This window comes from Chinchilla lanigera, unplaced genomic scaffold (genome assembly GCF_000276665.1).
Source record: "Chinchilla lanigera isolate Chin_1 unplaced genomic scaffold, ChiLan1.0 scaffold00050, whole genome shotgun sequence".
In the NCBI taxonomy this organism is placed as follows: domain Eukaryota; kingdom Metazoa; phylum Chordata; class Mammalia; order Rodentia; family Chinchillidae; genus Chinchilla; species Chinchilla lanigera.
Genome location: NW_004955451.1, coordinates 1,343,555 through 1,361,181, shown reverse-complemented (window position 1 = coordinate 1,361,181; position 17,627 = coordinate 1,343,555). Strand labels below are relative to the sequence as shown.

Genomic DNA, 17,627 nt, shown 5'->3' with positions numbered 1-17,627 from the left:
TTTTATAAATATCTTAAGTGGGGAGAGAAATTTTGATTAGGAGAGTAATTTTAGGGAGACTGATTTGAATTTGTGTTGCACCCATAATTTTGTACGTTACTTGACTTTAATGTGCCTTAATTTGTCTCTGAAGACAAAAATTAGGATAGTGCTAGTCTTACAGGATTTGTGGGATTAGTTGAATTTGTGAGGATTGATAATACATAGTGAGGTTTACTTGGAACAGTGTCTGACAGTGGAGTAAGAACGTCAGAAAGTGCTTGCCTGCCAGGTTGCGGGTTGTTCTCACTCCTCTGTTTCTAGTCTTGTCTCAGGTAGTTCGAGGTTTTGAAGTATAGTCAGTTGAAAATGATTTCTAAATGTGCACATAGGCATGTAACTTTTGGGCAATATCTACTTTTTTTTTTTAGCGCTTTATAATAAAGATCTAACACTTTTTAGCCAGTTAAGTATTATGGTAGTGCATCATTAGAAATGAGGTGTTAGGAAACTGTGAAATCTCTGCTTTTAAGTTTTTAAAAATTTATATACAGTGGTACTTCTGCAAAAAGAGAAATCACATTCTTTTGGGCGTTTTTTGGTGAGTTTTTGTTTGTGCTCAGGATTGAACATAGGGCTTTAAGAATGCTAAGCACATGGTGTACCGCTGAGCTATACAACCAGTGCCATATAATTTTTGTTGTTGTTTTGTATTTTGGGACAGGGTCTTACTTTGTAGCCCAGGCCAGCCTCAAACTCAAGATTGTCCTGCTTTAGCCTTCCAAATACTGGGATTACAGGCATGTGCTACCATGCCCTGCTTTCCATATAATATTTTTAGTTTCCTATTTATTTATGCTTATAGCTATATAATAAAACACATAGTAAACTACTCTGAGGACTTTTTAAAAGCAGTAAAATGAAAATATTTCACTTTTTATTACTGTGTTGTTTGACTAAAAATGCAAAATTACCATTTCTAACTTGAAAAATTATGGAAACTTTGTTGTGTCCACTTTGCCTCTCCTTTCTTTTTCTTCTTTTATTTTTGGTTCCAGGAATCAAACTCAGGACCTTGCGCTTGCCAGGCAGGTGCTGTGCTGCTGAGCTATGTCCCTGGCCTCTTCTTATTGTGATTGAAAGAATAAAAGACATAAATTTAACCCTCTTAAGAGTTTTCAAGTGTACATTACAATTTTGTTAACTGTATCATCATTTTACAAAAGATCCCCAAAACTTTTTTGTCTTACATGACTAAAACTATACCCATTGAGCAACCTGCCCGTTTCTTCTTCCCCCTGTAATCCTTGGTAACACATCTTCTGTTTCTGTGAAATAAGTGGAACCTGGTAGTGCTTGAATTTTAGTGATTGACATTTCACTTGATGTAATACCTTCAGGGTTCATCCATGTTGTAGCATATAAAAAGAGTTTCCCTCTTTTTACGGGGTGGGATTCTTTTTGGTTTTTTTGAGACAGGGTCTTTCTGTGTAGTTCAGGCTGACCTAGAGCTCACTAGCCCTGACTGGCCTAGAATTCACAGTGATCCACCTGTTTCAACCTCCTCTGAGTGATGGGATTACAGGTGTGTGTCACCATACCCAGTTGTTTTTTTGGGGGGTGGGGGGCAATCGAACTCAGAACCTCATGCTTGCCAGGCAGGCGCTATGCCACTGAGCTAAATCTCTGGCCCCACACCCAGTTCAATTGTGGGGCTTTTGTTTGTTTTTATAATTTTTTGTTTGTTTGTTCTTTTTTTATTATTTGGGACAAGATCTCAGTGCAGGCTGGTCTTGAACTCACTATGTATCCCAGGCTATCTCGAACTCACAGTGATCCTCTTACCTCAGCCTCTCAAGTACTGTGATTATGAGCGTACCATTGTGCCCCGCCTGTTTTTTTGTATTTTTAGGATAGGGTGTTACCATGCTGCCCAGGCTGGCCTAAGACTCCTGTCTCAGCCTTATTGATAGCTGGAAATACAGGCATGTACCACCACCCAACTGTGGTGTTTTGTGATATTGGGGGTTGAGCCCAGGGGAGCTTAATATGGAGCTACATTCCCAGCTCTTTATATTTTTGAGACAGGATCTTGCTAAGTTGCTTCAAACTTGTGATTTTTCCCACTTAGCCTCCTGGGTGCCACATGCCTGGCTTAATGGTGGTTTTGATGTGCATGTTCCTGATGGTTAGTGATCCTTCCCATCGTTTCGTATGTTTGTTGGGCATTTTTATGTCATCTTTGAAGAAATGTCTATTCAATTGTTGCCTATTAAAAAAACAGGTTCTGCTGCTCTGGAGAGTGAACCCAAGGTCTTCAGGCATGCTAGGCAAGTGTTGGACCACTGACCTAGACACATTCCAAGTCTACATCCCCCTCCCTTTCTTGCAGTACTGGGGATTGAACTCCCAAGGCCTTTGCCCTGAGCTCCCCTTTTAGTTTTGAAACCAAATGTGACTAAGTCTCTGAGCTGCCCAGGTTGGGATCAAGTTTGCAATCCTCCTGGCTCAGCCTCCCAGAGTGCTAGGATTATTGATATGCACCACCATGCTGAGATGCATGTTTAAGTAAGGCTTTTTTGTTACTGAGTTACAGGAGTTCTTTATAATCTGGAGGGCTACTGCTTGTCCAGTATATGGTTTGCAAATATTTTCGCCATTCTGTGGTTACCTTTTCACTTCATTGGTAGTTTTATTTGCTGCTAGGTTTTATGTTTGGTGGAGTATCTACTGCCAGTTTTTCTTTTGTTACCTGTGCTTTTGGTGTAATGTCCAAGAAGTCATTATCCAGTCCTATACCATGCTGCTTTTTTCCCTGATATGGGAGTTTTATAGATCTTACATTTTGGTAGGGGTGGGGATTTAGCTCACCGGCAAAACGCCTGCCTGGCAAGCGCAAGGTCGTGAGTTCGGTTCCCGGAGAAAAGCCAAAAAAAAAAAGATCTTACATTTTGATTGATTTTGATTTAATTTTTATATTTTTCAATATCCAGTTTTAAAGCATTACTGAACCACACACAGTGATTTAATGTTACTTGTCAGCATTATTGCCTTTGTTTATCCAGTAGGCTTAGACCTTCTAATTTAACATACATTTGTTTAAAAAATATTGCTATCTGTCTACTGTTGGACCAAAAAGACTTTTTTTTTGTTACTGAGAATCAAACTCAGGACTTTGCCCTTGCCAGGCAGGTGCTGTGCTGCTGAGCTGTATCCCTGGCCCCAAAAAGACATTTGTGCATCAGAATAGTGCATTGCAGTTGTGAGGATAAGAGCACTATAGTAAGAAGTGAAGGTCAGGAGTACAGGAGCGGGGTGAGGCATGCACACGTGTAGTCCCAGCCATTCTCAGCTACTCAGGAGGCAGAGGCAGAGGATCACTGAGCCAGGGGTTCAGAGACAGCCTGGCAGTGGAGGGAGTCCTGTCTCTTCAAAACAAAGACAGATAATAAAGATGCAGAGGGTGCAGATAATAAAGCTGAGAGAGAGATTCTCAGATTCATTTCAAAAAAGTTACTTTGGCCTGAGATGTATTAGTGCTAGAGAGAATAGAGGGGAAACCAGCCAGTTAAGCTTTTTTATATTTTGTATTTTTTATTGTTTTATTTTCTTTGTTAAACTTTTTAGAAAGTAGTCTAGGGAATTTAAGTGGCAGAGGGAATTGAAAAGAAGGTACTGTACTTAGAATCGATGCCAATTAATAGCAGGGCCTCAGGAGAACTTGAGGTTAATTTAGAGTTCCAGTCAAGGTGATTCTGTGAATTGTGATATTCTCGCTTGGGAGGAAACAGAGGAAGAGACATTGAGATTAAGGTGTTGCCTGTTGGATACCTCTGACACCACACCGTTTGCAATCCGTGCGTGGCCCTCAAGAAGAGCAGAGATTTGCCAGGTGTGGTGGTGCACATCTGTAATACCAGCACTTGGGAGGCTGAGGCAAGAGGATCGCTGTGAGTTCATTGCCAGCCTGTGCTACATAGTGAATTCAAGGCCAACCTGAACTACATGGCGAGACCCTGTCTCGAAACAACAACAAAAAAAGGAGAGAAAAAGAAAGGGCAGGGGCTTGAGCAGGGCTCAATGGGGTAATGTGCCGTCTTTAAGATATGCTGGCTGACACTGTAAGAGGAGAAGAGTTTACCTGGGATATGAATTTAAATAAAAAGATGAAAATTTTCTTGTTCCAACACAGTTAATCTTCTCAGAGGTCGGGTTAGTAATAACATGAGCTTCACTTTTCATCTAGCCAAATCTTAACTTGTTCCAAGATTTCAAAAAAAGAACCAGTCGCTCCTTTCTTTCTAAATTGATGAGTATGAGAAATTGCTTCTTCCTCTAAATTGATAAGCTCTTCTGCCACATTTTATACACTTAAGTATGTACACTTAAGTTTAAACTACATTTCCATATATATGTTGTATATATTACGTTTTTGTATTCGGAAATAGTTTTTAGAAGAAAGAAGTTGAGATTCTGGAAATTATTTGTAAATTTAAAAATGCGTGTACCACTTCATCATTCTTCCCATCTCTGTCCCTACCTCCAAATGCTTAACTAACAATGTGCTGAAACATCGTAATAAAAATTTGAATCGAGTTGCCTACCTGAAGATACTATTTTCAGAAATAGGGCACTTACCTAAAAGTCATAGTTTGTTGCCTTTGTTGTTGTTGTTTTGTTTTTTTAAAGACAGGCTCCTGCTGTGTAGCCCTAGGCTGGCCTTGAACTCAAGAAACTGCTGCCTCAGCCTCCTGAGTGCTGGGATATAGGCGTACACCACTATAACCGACAGAAATAGCTCTTAAAGTGGAGATAGGCTAATCCTTGACACCTAATATTTTCTAGGCATGTATTTTATGAGTAAACGGTAGGGCTATTTTGTATCAATTCTTTTTTCTTACATCTTTTCTATGTACCTTCCTTTTAATTCCCTCTGCTTCATTCTTCTAGGCCATGTGCTTTTCTGGCTTAAAAATTTCCCAATGATGATCTAGCTATATTCATGTAATCCCTAAGTTTGTGTTTACTTTATGTGTGTCCATTTTGTTTTGTTTTGTCTTGTCTTTTGAGATGAGGTCTTGCTATATTTCCTAGGGTGTTCTCAAAACTCCTGAGCTTACATGATTCTCCTACCTTAGCCTCCTTCAGTAGCTCGAACTACAAGCATGCTCCACCACACAGCCCTGCGTATGCTTTTAATGTGTGTGTGCAGGCTTTTTTTTGTAACTCTAGATGGGAGGGGAGTGTCCTTGTCTAGAATACTGTCAGATACTGCATGGAAAAATTACACAGCAGGTTCTTAATCTCCAGGTTTTTTTTTTTCTCCCAACAGATTTTGCACTGACTGCAAAAATAAAGTCCTCCGAGCATACAATATCCTTATTGGTGAACTTGATTGCAACAAAGAAAAGGGCTACTGTGCTGCGCTCTATGAAGGCTTGCGGTGCTGTCCACACGAGCGACACATACATGTTTGCTGTGAAACAGACTTCATTGCACATCTTTTGGGTCGTGCTGAGCCAGAGTTCGCAGGAGGGTATGAGTATGTAGTTTGCTAGAATGGGCTATCTAGCGCTTTGCTTCATTTTATACTGAAAGTTTATTTCCATCACTTTCTGCTTCAGTACATGAAATATATGTATAAAGTATTCCTTCCTATGTAAGCTGTGCTTTCCTCATTGACTGAGTGAAAATAAAGGAAAATTGTTCTTTGGTGTTTGGTTTAGTCCTCTGTTCCTTTTTGCTTGAAGGGAGGCAGGTGTTTTTTGGCTTTCATTATTATAGATTATCATTTTCACTTGAAAATGATTAGAAGAAAGTTTCCTTCATCCATCCATGCATTGGCATGTTTAGGTTTTATTCACAATGTTAGTTTTTGCATAGAAGTGAGATCTTTACAGCAGGGACTTAAGAAATGCTTTATTTAATGTAATTCATGAACTGTGTAAAATTGTTACTAAATTATATAAGAATACTTAAAATGCCATCTCTGGCTGTGTTGTGAAAATAAAGTCAGAAAAAGTGTTTATACAGTAATTGAAACTCATTTCCCTTGGTTTTATGTATCTGTATCAGCCCTCATTTGCGTGCCTCTTTCAGATAGGCATTTTAGAATTCAGAGACCTCTCTAAAGGATCACTGTAATAGTGCTATGAATACTAAAGGCTGACCTAAAAGGCTTTTGCCCATGTTTGAATCACTTTGTTGTTGTCTTTCTCCAGTCTTCTCAGAACCAAACAAAAAATAGGCATTTTGCTATAATTGAAAGGTAAGGCCAGGCATGGTGGCACACTCTTTTGTAATCTCAGCACTCGGGAGGCTGAGGCAGGAGGATCCTTGCCAGTTTGAGACCAGCCTGGGCTACAAAGTGAGCTCAAGGTCAGCCTCAACTGCATAGTGAGACCCTGTCTCAAAAAGACCAAAAAAAGGAAGGTAAAAGGAACTGTCATGTCTGCTCTGAGGTAGACATGTAGGACTTTTCCTTTTTTTTTTTGGTGTGACACTGGGGATTGAACCCAAGGTCTTCCCACTGAGATGTGTCCTGGCCCTTTTTATTTTTTGAGAGAGAGTCGCTCATGCACTGAGTTGCCTAGGCCGGGCTCAAATTTGCCTTCCTCCTGCCTCAGCCTTCCAGAGTGCTAGGATTACAGGCACACACTACCATGTCTGACTTCACCTGTGGCTTCTCTGTGGCCTAAAAAGCTACTTCTTTAGAGCCAGTTCCTGAATTACCTTATTTTTAGCAGTGTTAAGACTGAGTTCTACTTGCATGTCTGTTTCTCACTGGTTATATACATGTATGCTTATGTAGCTATATATACATTGAGTGTAAATGTGTAACTCTCTGGTCATTAGGCAGATTGTGTTTAAAACTTGAACTTGAGATGCATTATTCACGCTGGGGATGTAGCTCAGTGGCACAGCGCCTGCCTGGCAAGCACGAGGTCGTAAGTTCGATTCCCAGAACCCAAAAAAAAAAAGACAATGTGCTGGAGATGCATTATTCACTTCTTACTGTTTCAGTTAAGGGTATTAGGAATTAATGTATGATTTATTCTTCATTTCAGACGAAGAGAAAGGCATGCTAAGACAATAGATATAGCTCAAGAAGAAGTTCTAACATGCTTGGGAATTCATCTTTATGAAAGACTGCATCGAATCTGGCAAAAACTACGGGCAGAAGAACAGACGTGGCAGATGCTTTTCTATCTTGGTGTTGACGCTTTACGCAAGAGCTTTGAGGTAAGAACGACGCGTTGCTTCCATGTTCAAGGTTGGTTAGTTAAGACTGAATCTTAATGTAAACCACCGGGGCCTCAGCTGTGACCCACTGATAGAGTTTTGTGATTTCAGATGGGCAGGGGCTCTGAGAAACTGGGATTTAGAAGTCTGTGTTTTTGCCAAGTATGATATACACCTCCAATCCCAGCACTTGGGAGGCTGAGGCAAGAGGATTGCCAGCGTTCGAGGCCAATCCTGAACTAATAGCGAGACTCTGTCTCAAAAAACCAAAAGAAAAAAAAAGTCTGTGTTTTTTTTGTTTTTAATTTTTCATCCTGTTATTTATCCAGCCTTGGTTCTTAGATTTACTTAGGGTAGAATACTGAAGTTGCTGATTTAAAAAATGCTGCAATGAGCTGTGGAAATAGCTCAGTGGCACAGTGCCTGCCTGGCAAGTGTGAGATCCTGAGTTCAATTCCCAGTACCTACAAAAAAAAAAAGGAATAAAAACTGCTGCAGTGAAACTTAACTGATATAATTAAAAGGTATGGTGGTGTACTCCTCTAATCCCAGGGTTTGGGAGCCTGAGGCGTGAGGATCATGAGTTTGAGACTGGCCTAGGCTACATGGTGAGTTCAAGGCTGAACTACATATAGTGAGACCCTGTCTCAAAAAAAAGAAAAGAACAGCCAAAAAGTAAGCAACAAAACAAGAAGCCTTTAATGAGTCTCCCTTTGTTTGATGAAGTAAATGTGGCTGGGGTTGTAGCAAAGCAGTAGAATGTTTGCCTAGCATGTGCAAGGCCCCTGGGTTTGATTACAAAAAAAACCTTCAAAGGCAAGCTGGAGCGTCTTTATAATGCTACTGTTGGATTTAGTGCTTGTGGTTTGGTAACATTTTTTGAGTTATATTCTATAGAACATACATATACATACTTGGCTAGTGAGTATTCTCTATATCTCAGGCATGGTTATAATCCTTTAATTGGGTCATCAGTCCCTTTTGAGAATGGGATGGAAGCTTTTTCTGTAAGTCTGTCCATGAACTTTAAACACCCTGTTCTGGAGAGTCTTTGAGATGATTTATACTTGTTTTTTATTTTTAATTCTCTTTGTATGTTTGTGCCTTCAGAGATTAGATCATTTAATCAGACTAGTCTTGTTATTATGTGAAGAAATAAATGAGCTTTTATTTTGCTAAGTTAAAATTTTGAGATTTAAATTTACAGCATTAATAGTTTAAGAATGTGTGTAAGTGTATTTTTCCCATAGGGGGTAGTTGTAAATTGACTTCCTAAGTAGATTCTTAAGACTCTCATCATTTAGGATATTAAAACAGACACAAGACCCTGGGTTTGATCCCTAGCACAAAAATGATGATGATGATATTAAAACTTAAAAATTCTATATGGGGACTGGTAAAAGTGTAGCATGAAATAGTACTTGGGTGTACATGCGATCATTTAAATCTAACAATTTATCCTGGAAAGAATGAAGTCATATACAGTATTCACTTACAACTTTGTCTTTATCATAGATGACTGTGGAAAAAGTACAGGGTATCAGCCGATTGGAACAACTTTGTGAAGAGTTTTCAGAAGAAGAACGAGTAAGAGAACTCAAACAGGAGAAGAAACGCCAAAAACGGAAGAATAGACGAAAAAATAAATGTGTGTGTGATATTCCTACTCCCTTACAAACAGCAGAAGAAAAGGAAGTAAGCCAAGAGAAGGTAATATTCTTTAGTATCAAGAATAGTGTAATGTATATAATAGTGTATAGTATAACGTATATAATATAATATATTGCTTTAAGATAGATTTGGGCATTTTTGCTATTTTCCCAGATGTCAGCTCCTACATGGATGTATTGGCTCTTATTGTGTGAATCACAATTTTTAATGTTATACATTTGTTTTATAAAGACAACATTAGGTAGTTACCTCTTTACCTGTATTTAGTGTGCTGCCAGATTAAAGTCAAAATATGAAATGTTATCCTTACAAATGACCTAGTGCAGTGGTCAGTGTTCTGGTCACACAGTCCCTTTACAGTTATAAAATTGAAGGTACCCACTGGGCTTTTGTGTATGTGGATTATACTTACATTTGTGTGTGTGTGTGTGTGTGTGTGTGTGTGTGTGTGTGTTTGAGCTACATATAGTTCAGGCTGGTCTTGAACTCACAACAAAGCCCAGGCTGGCCTTGAACTTACATCCTTCTGCCTCGGCCTCCGGAGGGCTTGGGTTACAGGTGTGTACCACCAGACCTGGCCTTAAGAGCTTTTTAGATGACTGTAGATATTCTTTGACACTCCAACTGAACACTGTTTTTGAAAGATTAGTTATGATGCAGGATGATACTTCAACAATGACCTTTCCATACTTTATTTGTTTGCTTATGTTTTGTTTTTGTGGTGCTGGGAATCAAGTGCTAGGTGACATTCTACCATTGAGCTATACCTCCAGCTCTCAAACTCTGTTAAATTAAAAATTTTTGGACTATATTGTACTTTGAATAGATCTTTTCCTTGTGGATGTTAACATCATACTTTGGAATTCATTTCAGAAATACTGGTTTACTGCATTCTGCAGGTCTCTTAGGTACTAACATTTCATCATACAACATCAGATAATCATGTATGCTAAAAATCTATCCTGAGCCCGGAATGGTGGCACATGCCTGTAGTCCCAGCTCTCTGGAAGGCTGAGGCAGGAAGATTGCAAGTTTGAGCCTAGTCTGTCAACTTAGTAAGAACCTATCTCATAATAAAAAATAAAGAAGAGCTGAGAATGTAGCCTAGTACAAAGGTCCTGGGTTCAGTTGCCAGTGCTGGGAGTCGGGGGGTGCAGAGAAATCACTCTTGGTTCTATTGAAAAATCTTGAGCTTTATTTTTGGATGTGGTGGTGCACTCCTGTAGTTCTAGCTACTCTGAGGCTGAATTGGGAAGATTAAGAGAACCCATGAATTTGAGGCCAGCCTGGGCTGAAGAAAAAAGAAAAGTGTAAATATTAGGATACTAGGCCAGGGACATAGCTCAGTGGCACAGCACCTGCCTGGCAAGCATGAGGCCCTGAGTTCAATTCCTGGTACCAGAAAAAAACAGAAAAAGAACAAAAAAGCCTCTTAAATATTAGGATACTTCAGGTTTGCAATGCTGTATACAAATTTGCAAAATTCTGACTATTTTAGAGTCTGAATTTTGTCGTTGAAAACAAATAGTGTCCTTTTTTCCTTTAACTTTGAAGTGACAGACGGACTTCATTTCTAAGGAAATGCCCGCTGAGTGTCCAAGTCTGAGTAACCATCCTTTGTTTCTCAGTCATTCTTTCAAGTGAAATTGACATTCCAGGAAAAAAGCAACTAGTTCAGCTTGTGATTCAAGCAGTTGGCCAAGTGTGTTCCTGGAGACAGCCGTTACCCATCAGCACACAACAGATGTACTTAAGCAGACTGCCCATCTGTCACAGATGAAGAAAAAACTGCTCTTCACTGTTGATATCTAAGAAAATTAGTATTTTTACTGCTTCGTCAAAGATGTTCACAAGTGAAATGTCCTTTTATTTGTGCTGAGAATATTTGACATGTGAGGAGTACAGTGACTTTTAGTACAGTATTACTGCTACTGCCTTGATTTGTGCCAAGGCACCATAGCTTTTGTATTGTCAGTGTGTTGGAAAAAAATTTATTCTGATAAAAATCGTTTTGACCTAGAGAACCTCCTTCTCTGTGGTCAGTGGACCACACTTTGAGAGGGCTGCTACCTGAGACTTGGTTGATACCAGTAGCTCTTAATGTGCTTTCCACTGGTTAATCGTCTTGAGGTGGCTTAATGATTTTTCATGAGAATAATCATTTCAGTTGTTAACCTCATAGCTTGTATCTAATTAGCTAGAGGTATTCAAATATAGCCAGTTGTGGAGATGAAGCTTTTTACTGTCTCTTAATGTTAATCTTTAAAGGAAGCAGACTTCATAGAAAACAGCTGCAAAGCCTGTGGAAGCACTGAAGATGGGAGTAGTTGTGTAGAAGTCATTGTTACCCATGAAAATACATCATGTACCTGTCCTAGTAGTGGCAATCTTTTGGGGTCCCCTAAAATAAAGAAAGGTAAGTGAATAATTTTTTTGTTTGTTTTTGGGTTTTTTTTTGTACCAGGAATCAAACTCAGGACCTTGCACTTGCCAGGTAGGCACTGTGCCCCTGAGCTGTATCCCTGGCTAATAAATAATTTTTTTAAATTAACCTTTTTTTTCTTTTTTTTTTTGGAGACAGAGTGTCTTTATGTAGTTGAGGCTGATCTAGAACTTGAGGCAGTCCTCCTGCCTCAGACACCCAGGTGCTGAGATTACAGGCATGTACCACCATACCCAGTTTAAAATTAACCCTTAAGTCTGTTCCTTTAAATGTAAGAGGTTTTAGAGATCCAGAATTTAAAATTATAATCCAGAATTAAATTTTGGAATCTAGAATTTTAAAATTGCTTTATATCCCAAGTCATATAATTTAGTCATATACTTTGTAGTTCATTTGCTTTATGTTGTTTGACAGAAACAAGAAGTTGTAAACGCGTAACGTTTCGTTATTTAATTTTTTTTGCCTACTTTTCTTGTCTTCTGCACAACAGGATCTCGCTATATAGTTCAGGCTGACCTTGAACTCACTATGTGTCCCAGGTTAGCCTTGAACTTGCAGTGATCCTCCTGTATCAGCCTTCTGAGTGCTGGGATTACAGCCATGCACCACCATGCCTGGCTTGCTTAATTTAATTAAACCATCAGTTTTAAACATTATCTCTGGTTCACTCTTTGTTCTAATATAATTGTGGAGTGTTAACTGTAAGTCTCACATGATTTATCCTCAGGCATATCTCCACACTGTAACGGTAGTGACTGTGGATACTCGTCTAGCATGGAAGGGAGTGAAACAGGTTCTCGGGAGGGCTCGGATATTGCCTGCACTGAAGGCATTTGTAATCATGATGAACACGGTAGGTTCACATTGCACTTACACACTTTCTGATGATTTCTACTACATGGCTGACTTCAAACCATAAATGAGAATTATTATTTCCAGCTGATGACTCCTGTGTTCATCACTGTGAAGACAAAGAAGATGATGGTGATAGTTGTGTTGAATGTTGGGCAAATTCTGAAGAGAACAACACAAAAGGAAAAAATAAAAAGAAGAAAAAGAAAAGCAAGATGTTGAAATGTGATGAACATGTAAGTGTTATCTTGCAATATTAAAGCTTTGTTAAGAACAAACTATTTTCTTTAAAGTGACATGTGTACCTTAGCTTCTAGGATGAATTTTTTGTTTGGTTTGGTTTATTTTTCTGAGACGGGGTCTCACTATGTAGTGCAAACTGGCCTCAAACTCACCTTATAGCCCAGGCTGGCCTCGAACTTGCAGCAGTCCTCCTGCCTCAGCCTCCTGAGTGCTGGGATTATAAATGTTTGCACCTATATCCAGTGGATTATTAATGTTGAGTGAGTATTTCATGCATTTCCATTTATTGCTTATCTTATGTGTTTTGTGTGGGATTATTTGCCCAAAAGTCCATGTGAGTCATAAATCCAGTTCATTCTTTTCATAATACTATTTAATTTATTAGCTATGTAATCTTGAATATTTCTTTAGTTTTTCCATTTTACAAATGGGATGTAATAGTCCCTATTGTATTAGGTTCTTTGCAGATGCTGAGAGATTATATGGCAGGTTAGCAAGGCAGCTGGGATGTTGTAAGTACCTAGTAAATGCCAGCTGTGGCTATTCCTTCTAAAGACTGAGTGCTCCATCAGCTCCTTTTTTTTGTACTGGGGATTGTACCCAGGGCCTTGACACTGAGCTGTATCCCCAGCTCTTTTATTTTGAACCAGCATCTTGCTAACAAACCAGCCTGGCCTTGAATTTGAGGTCCTCCTGCCTCAGCTTCCCATAGTGCTGGGATTATAGATGTGCACTGCCATGCTGGCAGTATTTTTATTTTTAAGAACACTAATTGTTGGGGTTGGGGATTTAGCTCAGCGGCACAGCGCTTGCCTGGCAAGCACAAGGTCGTGAGTTCGATTCCTGGTACCGGAAAAAAAACAACAAAACAAAACAAAAGAATACTGTTATTATTCCCTGCATTTTTACCTGGAAAAATGTTTTGCTTGATTCCAGATCCAGAAACTTGGAAGCTGTATTACAGATCCAGGCAATCGAGAGACCTCAGGAAATACCGTGCACACAGTGTTTCACCGTGATAAGACCAAAGATGCACATCCTGAAAGCTGTTGCAGTGCTGAAAAGAATGGGCAGCCACTGCCTTGGTTTGAGCATAGAAAAAGTGTATCCCAGTTTGCAGAACCTACAGAAACATCATTTGGTCCTGATTCTGGAAAAGGTGCCAAGAGCTTAGTTGAACTTCTCGTAAGTAGTCCATAATATCTGTCTGTGGATGCGGTGATAGTATCTTGGGTGGACAGTAGAGAGGAGCTTTTAAGGAATGAAGGCCAGTACTCCGTTATAGTTTGCCGACTTCATTTCTGTTCTTCTGCTCGTGGCTTATGCAGTGACTCCGAAGCACGTTTTCTTGTTTTCAAAGTTAGGCTTATTGAACAAGATAGATACAGAATCGGCCTCCTTGAAGACAGTTATTGAAACAAATTTTGCCCAAGTGGCTGTTTCTGGTATTCACCTTTCCAGACCTGGAAAGCATGCAGAATCTGAACCAAAGCGTGCATTCCCAGTTACTTCCTTTAAGCATCATGTAGGCTAAAAGCATAACAGCTTTTCCAAAGCTTTCATAATTGACACTAGCTCCTGAGGCTTTAAATGAATTATACTGCATTCCAGATGACTCAGTTTATAGTTGTGTGTGGGGCAGGGAAGCAGAAGATCGTTGTTTTTCTCGTAGTACAGCAGTACCTGGGTTCATGAACTTAACACTATGCTTGCACTTTGGTTGTAACCAGAATTGTGGAATAAATTTAGTGACGAGAACAGTGGAAAGAATTAAGTGGATGAATTGAAGTATCATTGTAATTAGGGTCCTGATAGAACCAAAAAAAATTGTTTTTGGTATGTAGTTGTAAATTTAATGGTGATTTTTTTTTTTTTTAAGTTAGCTTTTACTTAATTTGTGGAGGTAAATTTCAACTCAGGTCAGCTAGCTTTAAGGCTGGTTATTTAAAATTTAGTAACTAAGCTGGGAGTGGTGGTGCACACCTATAATCACAGCACTTGGCAGGAAGATCACTCAATTCAAGGCCAGCCTGGGCTACATAGTCCAAATCCAATCTGAACTATATATTGAGACTCTGCCTCAAAAAATAAAAAAAAACAAAAAAAAAAGTCCTTAAAATGTAACTACTTGTCACCATTTCTAGTCACTTTTTAAAGGCAGAGAATAAACTCTGAGACATGTGAAATAAATTGTAAATTCAAGCTTTCAAACTAAGTGGAGTAGGATTTTATTTTTCTTTGTTACTAAGATAAAGCGACATGCTGATTCTGTAAACACTCATTTATATGACTGAATTGAAATTAAAGATATAGGCTGTTTTAATTTTTGCTGTCCTCTTACGAGCATAGCATTTTGCATTCTTAAAGTCATAGTCTTAACTACTCCTTTAATTTGCAGGATGAGTCTGAATGTACTTCAGATGAGGAAATCTTTATCTCACAAGATGAAATACAGTCCTTCATGGCTAATAACCAGTCTTTCTACAGCAATAGAGAACAATACCGACAGCATCTGAAGGAGAAATTTAATAAATACTGCCGCTTAAATGACCACAAGAGGCCCATTTGTAGTGGCTGGTTGACAACAGCTGGAGCAAATTAAATAAAGTAGCTCTGTCTTTCAATGAAACACTCAAGATGACTACTGCGCCTTCTCTTTCAAAAAACTTAAATTTAGTGACTTATGGCAAAATTTTATCTTAAATCAATGTGATTCTTTCTTGTTTTGGGAGATGGTGGAGGTAACTTCATTAGTTTGTTCTTTCTTCAGGCTTGTGTCTTTAGTTGCGTGGCTGCACAGGCCTGCCATATGATTTAAGCCATCTCTTTTCATTAAATGTTTCTCTTCCTGTGAGACTTACTAAAGCAACTTAGTGGCAAAAAGTAATGTACTTATACTTCTGTACAGAAATGACAATGAGCTGAATATATGGTTTTACAAAGTAGACATCCACTTGCGAAATGTTTGGATGTAATGTTAAAGCGCAATGTGCAAAATTTAAAATAAAGAATATTTATTAATACGCATAGTAGAATTTGGTGTACATGTTTCTACTTAATGTGTGGCAGTACTTTAGTATTTCTCACTTGTACTTAGCCAGTGTTAATGTAGAGGATGAAGAGTAAATGAAAACCAGGCATGATGGTGCACACCTCTAATCCCAGCACTCAGGAGGCTGAGGCAGGAGGATCACTGCGAGTTCAAGTCCAGCCTGGGCTACATAATGAGTTCAAGGCCAGTCTGAACTACATAGTATACCCTGCTCAAAAAACTATTTAAACAAAAAAATTAAGTGAAAATAGAGATACAGATTGTTGAAGCCAAAGTCTCCCCTTGATTAAAGTTACATAAGCCTATAAAAGTGGTTTCTAGTCTTAAAGCATAAATTTTATGCAGTACCTTTAAAATACTGACTAGCATCTTACTTCCTCATGACTTTACTGTTACAGTTCCCTTTATCCCAAGATAAGAAAAAACACCTCTTGAACTCAGAGGTTCATCTTGACCTAGATGAGTGAAAACAAAACATGGCAGAATTTCAGCCGAGGATCATGTGCTAAGGAATCGCTCAGCACTTGTGATTGGGGTGAAGAGGCTGCACTGCACACTCACCCCGCTGTGGTGTGTAAAGGCACACCAGCCTTACTGGTTTGCCAGCACTGAAGTTACCATGGCCTCACAGTTCACTGCTGTCACAAACTGAGTCCTAAAGGAGAAAGATTTCCCAAGTGTAGCATTTTGCTGACATTTAAAAGGTCAAGTCACAATAGCTCAATAAACATATACATAGAGCTCTGTCTGCAGACAAGTGGTGAGACAGTCAGTACCTCTGCAGTGGGGATGGTGCCGATTGTAGACTTTCTACCACTTGATCATATTTCTAATCAGATTTCAAGTGTTAACCAACAGAGAACTCTTAGTAAGATTTAATTTTCATAGTTGGTGGTAATTCTTTGATTTACTTCTAATCTTTCCTTTAAAGTGTTGTATAGAAATTGGGGCAGAGATAAAATTAGTAATGATTCTTAGACCCTTGTTTGTTGTCATCAAGTTAATAAAAAATAAAAAATGACCATAGGGCTCCCATACCCCTTGGCTCTGAGGGCAATCTTTCTACCATCCCCTCTCCTCCTGCCCCTTGTGGTGCTAGGGATTGAACCCAGCACTGCTAGTAGGCAAATGCATTACTATTGAGCTAAAACAACCCTTTGGAACGATGGCTGTATTAAGAATCAGAAGTGCCAGACCTGGTGGTGCACTCCTGCAATCCCAGCTACTCCAGAGGTTGAGGTAGGATCACAGGTTTGAAGCCAGCATGGGCAAAACTCAATTTCAGAAAAGGGGTAGGGATGTAGTTCACTGTAAGCTCTGGGTTTAATCCCCAGGACTGAAGTGGGGAAAAACAAAACAGCAGAAGTGAGCCATTTTCAGAACTTTGATGGAGGGGCCGGGCATAAGTGCATGCCTGGCAAGCCTGAAGTCATGAGTTCGATTCCTGGTACCAAAACAAACAAACAGAACTTTGATGGAATAACCCAAGTAGCCAGAGAGCAGAGTGACCTTTACTCTGAACAAAACCAACCATCTCAGGGAACGTGAAATGAAGGCAATTGAAGAGCACATCTGTGGACTAGGCCTAACTCGGTCTATACCATGCTTCTCCCCTTTATCAGTATTCTCATTTTTAAAATGAAGATCCTGAGCTGGGTGTGTATCTCAGCGGTAGAGCACTTGCCCTGGGTTTAAACCCCAACACCTCAGGGGCTGCGGGGGTATAGGATGGTTGTACAGATTAGTGCCTGCTACAGAGTGAGTGCTCAGGAAATTGTAGGCTCTTGCTGTAATCTTGGGCACACTTCCTGATACGTTTGCTACAGTGTGAAGGGGTAGGACCCCTGTAGGGCAGTTTGAGACATTAGGCCCTTTAGGGACAGAATCCCCTCATACTAGTGTTTCTGTCTTAAAGCCAGGAGATTACATAGGGTCAGTAAGAGTCCTTGCCAAGGTCACCCAGCCTTGGTGGAGACACCTGGCCTTTTCCGGACCGAATCCTTCCCATCAGCCACCAGCTGGTTTGAAAGTGACCTTAATTCCTCCTCCTGCGTTTAGGGGTCTGGAGCAGGTAAGAGAGACTGAGCAGGAAGCCTTGAGTGCGCGCGTCCTCGCTCGGGGAAGCCGCGGAGCTGTCAGGCGACC

General features: G+C 39.7%; 1 protein-coding gene across 6 annotated transcripts in view; it reads left to right on the top strand.

Annotated features, from left to right (window-relative positions):
* The window catches only part of Ggnbp2 (gametogenetin binding protein 2), a 40,381-nt gene extending 24,919 nt beyond the window's left edge, over window positions 1-15,462 (top strand). For 4 of the 6 annotated variants that reach the window (XM_005393944.2, XM_013519329.1, XM_005393947.2 and 1 more), the window contains 8 exons: window positions 5,312-5,521; window positions 7,047-7,221; window positions 8,737-8,931; window positions 11,161-11,308; window positions 12,063-12,188; window positions 12,275-12,423; window positions 13,367-13,615; window positions 14,829-15,462. In XM_005393944.2, coding sequence (XP_005394001.1) covers window positions 5,312-5,521; window positions 7,047-7,221; window positions 8,737-8,931; window positions 11,161-11,308; window positions 12,063-12,188; window positions 12,275-12,423; window positions 13,367-13,615; window positions 14,829-15,032 — 1,456 coding nt within the window. In that variant the 3' untranslated portion in view covers window positions 15,033-15,462. The remainder of the gene's footprint in view (window positions 1-5,311; window positions 5,522-7,046; window positions 7,222-8,736; window positions 8,932-11,160; window positions 11,309-12,062; window positions 12,189-12,274; window positions 12,424-13,366; window positions 13,616-14,828) is intronic. The other 2 variants (XM_005393946.2, XM_005393949.2) reach the window with 1 other exon arrangement.
* Window positions 15,463-17,627: the final 2,165 nt, after the last annotated feature.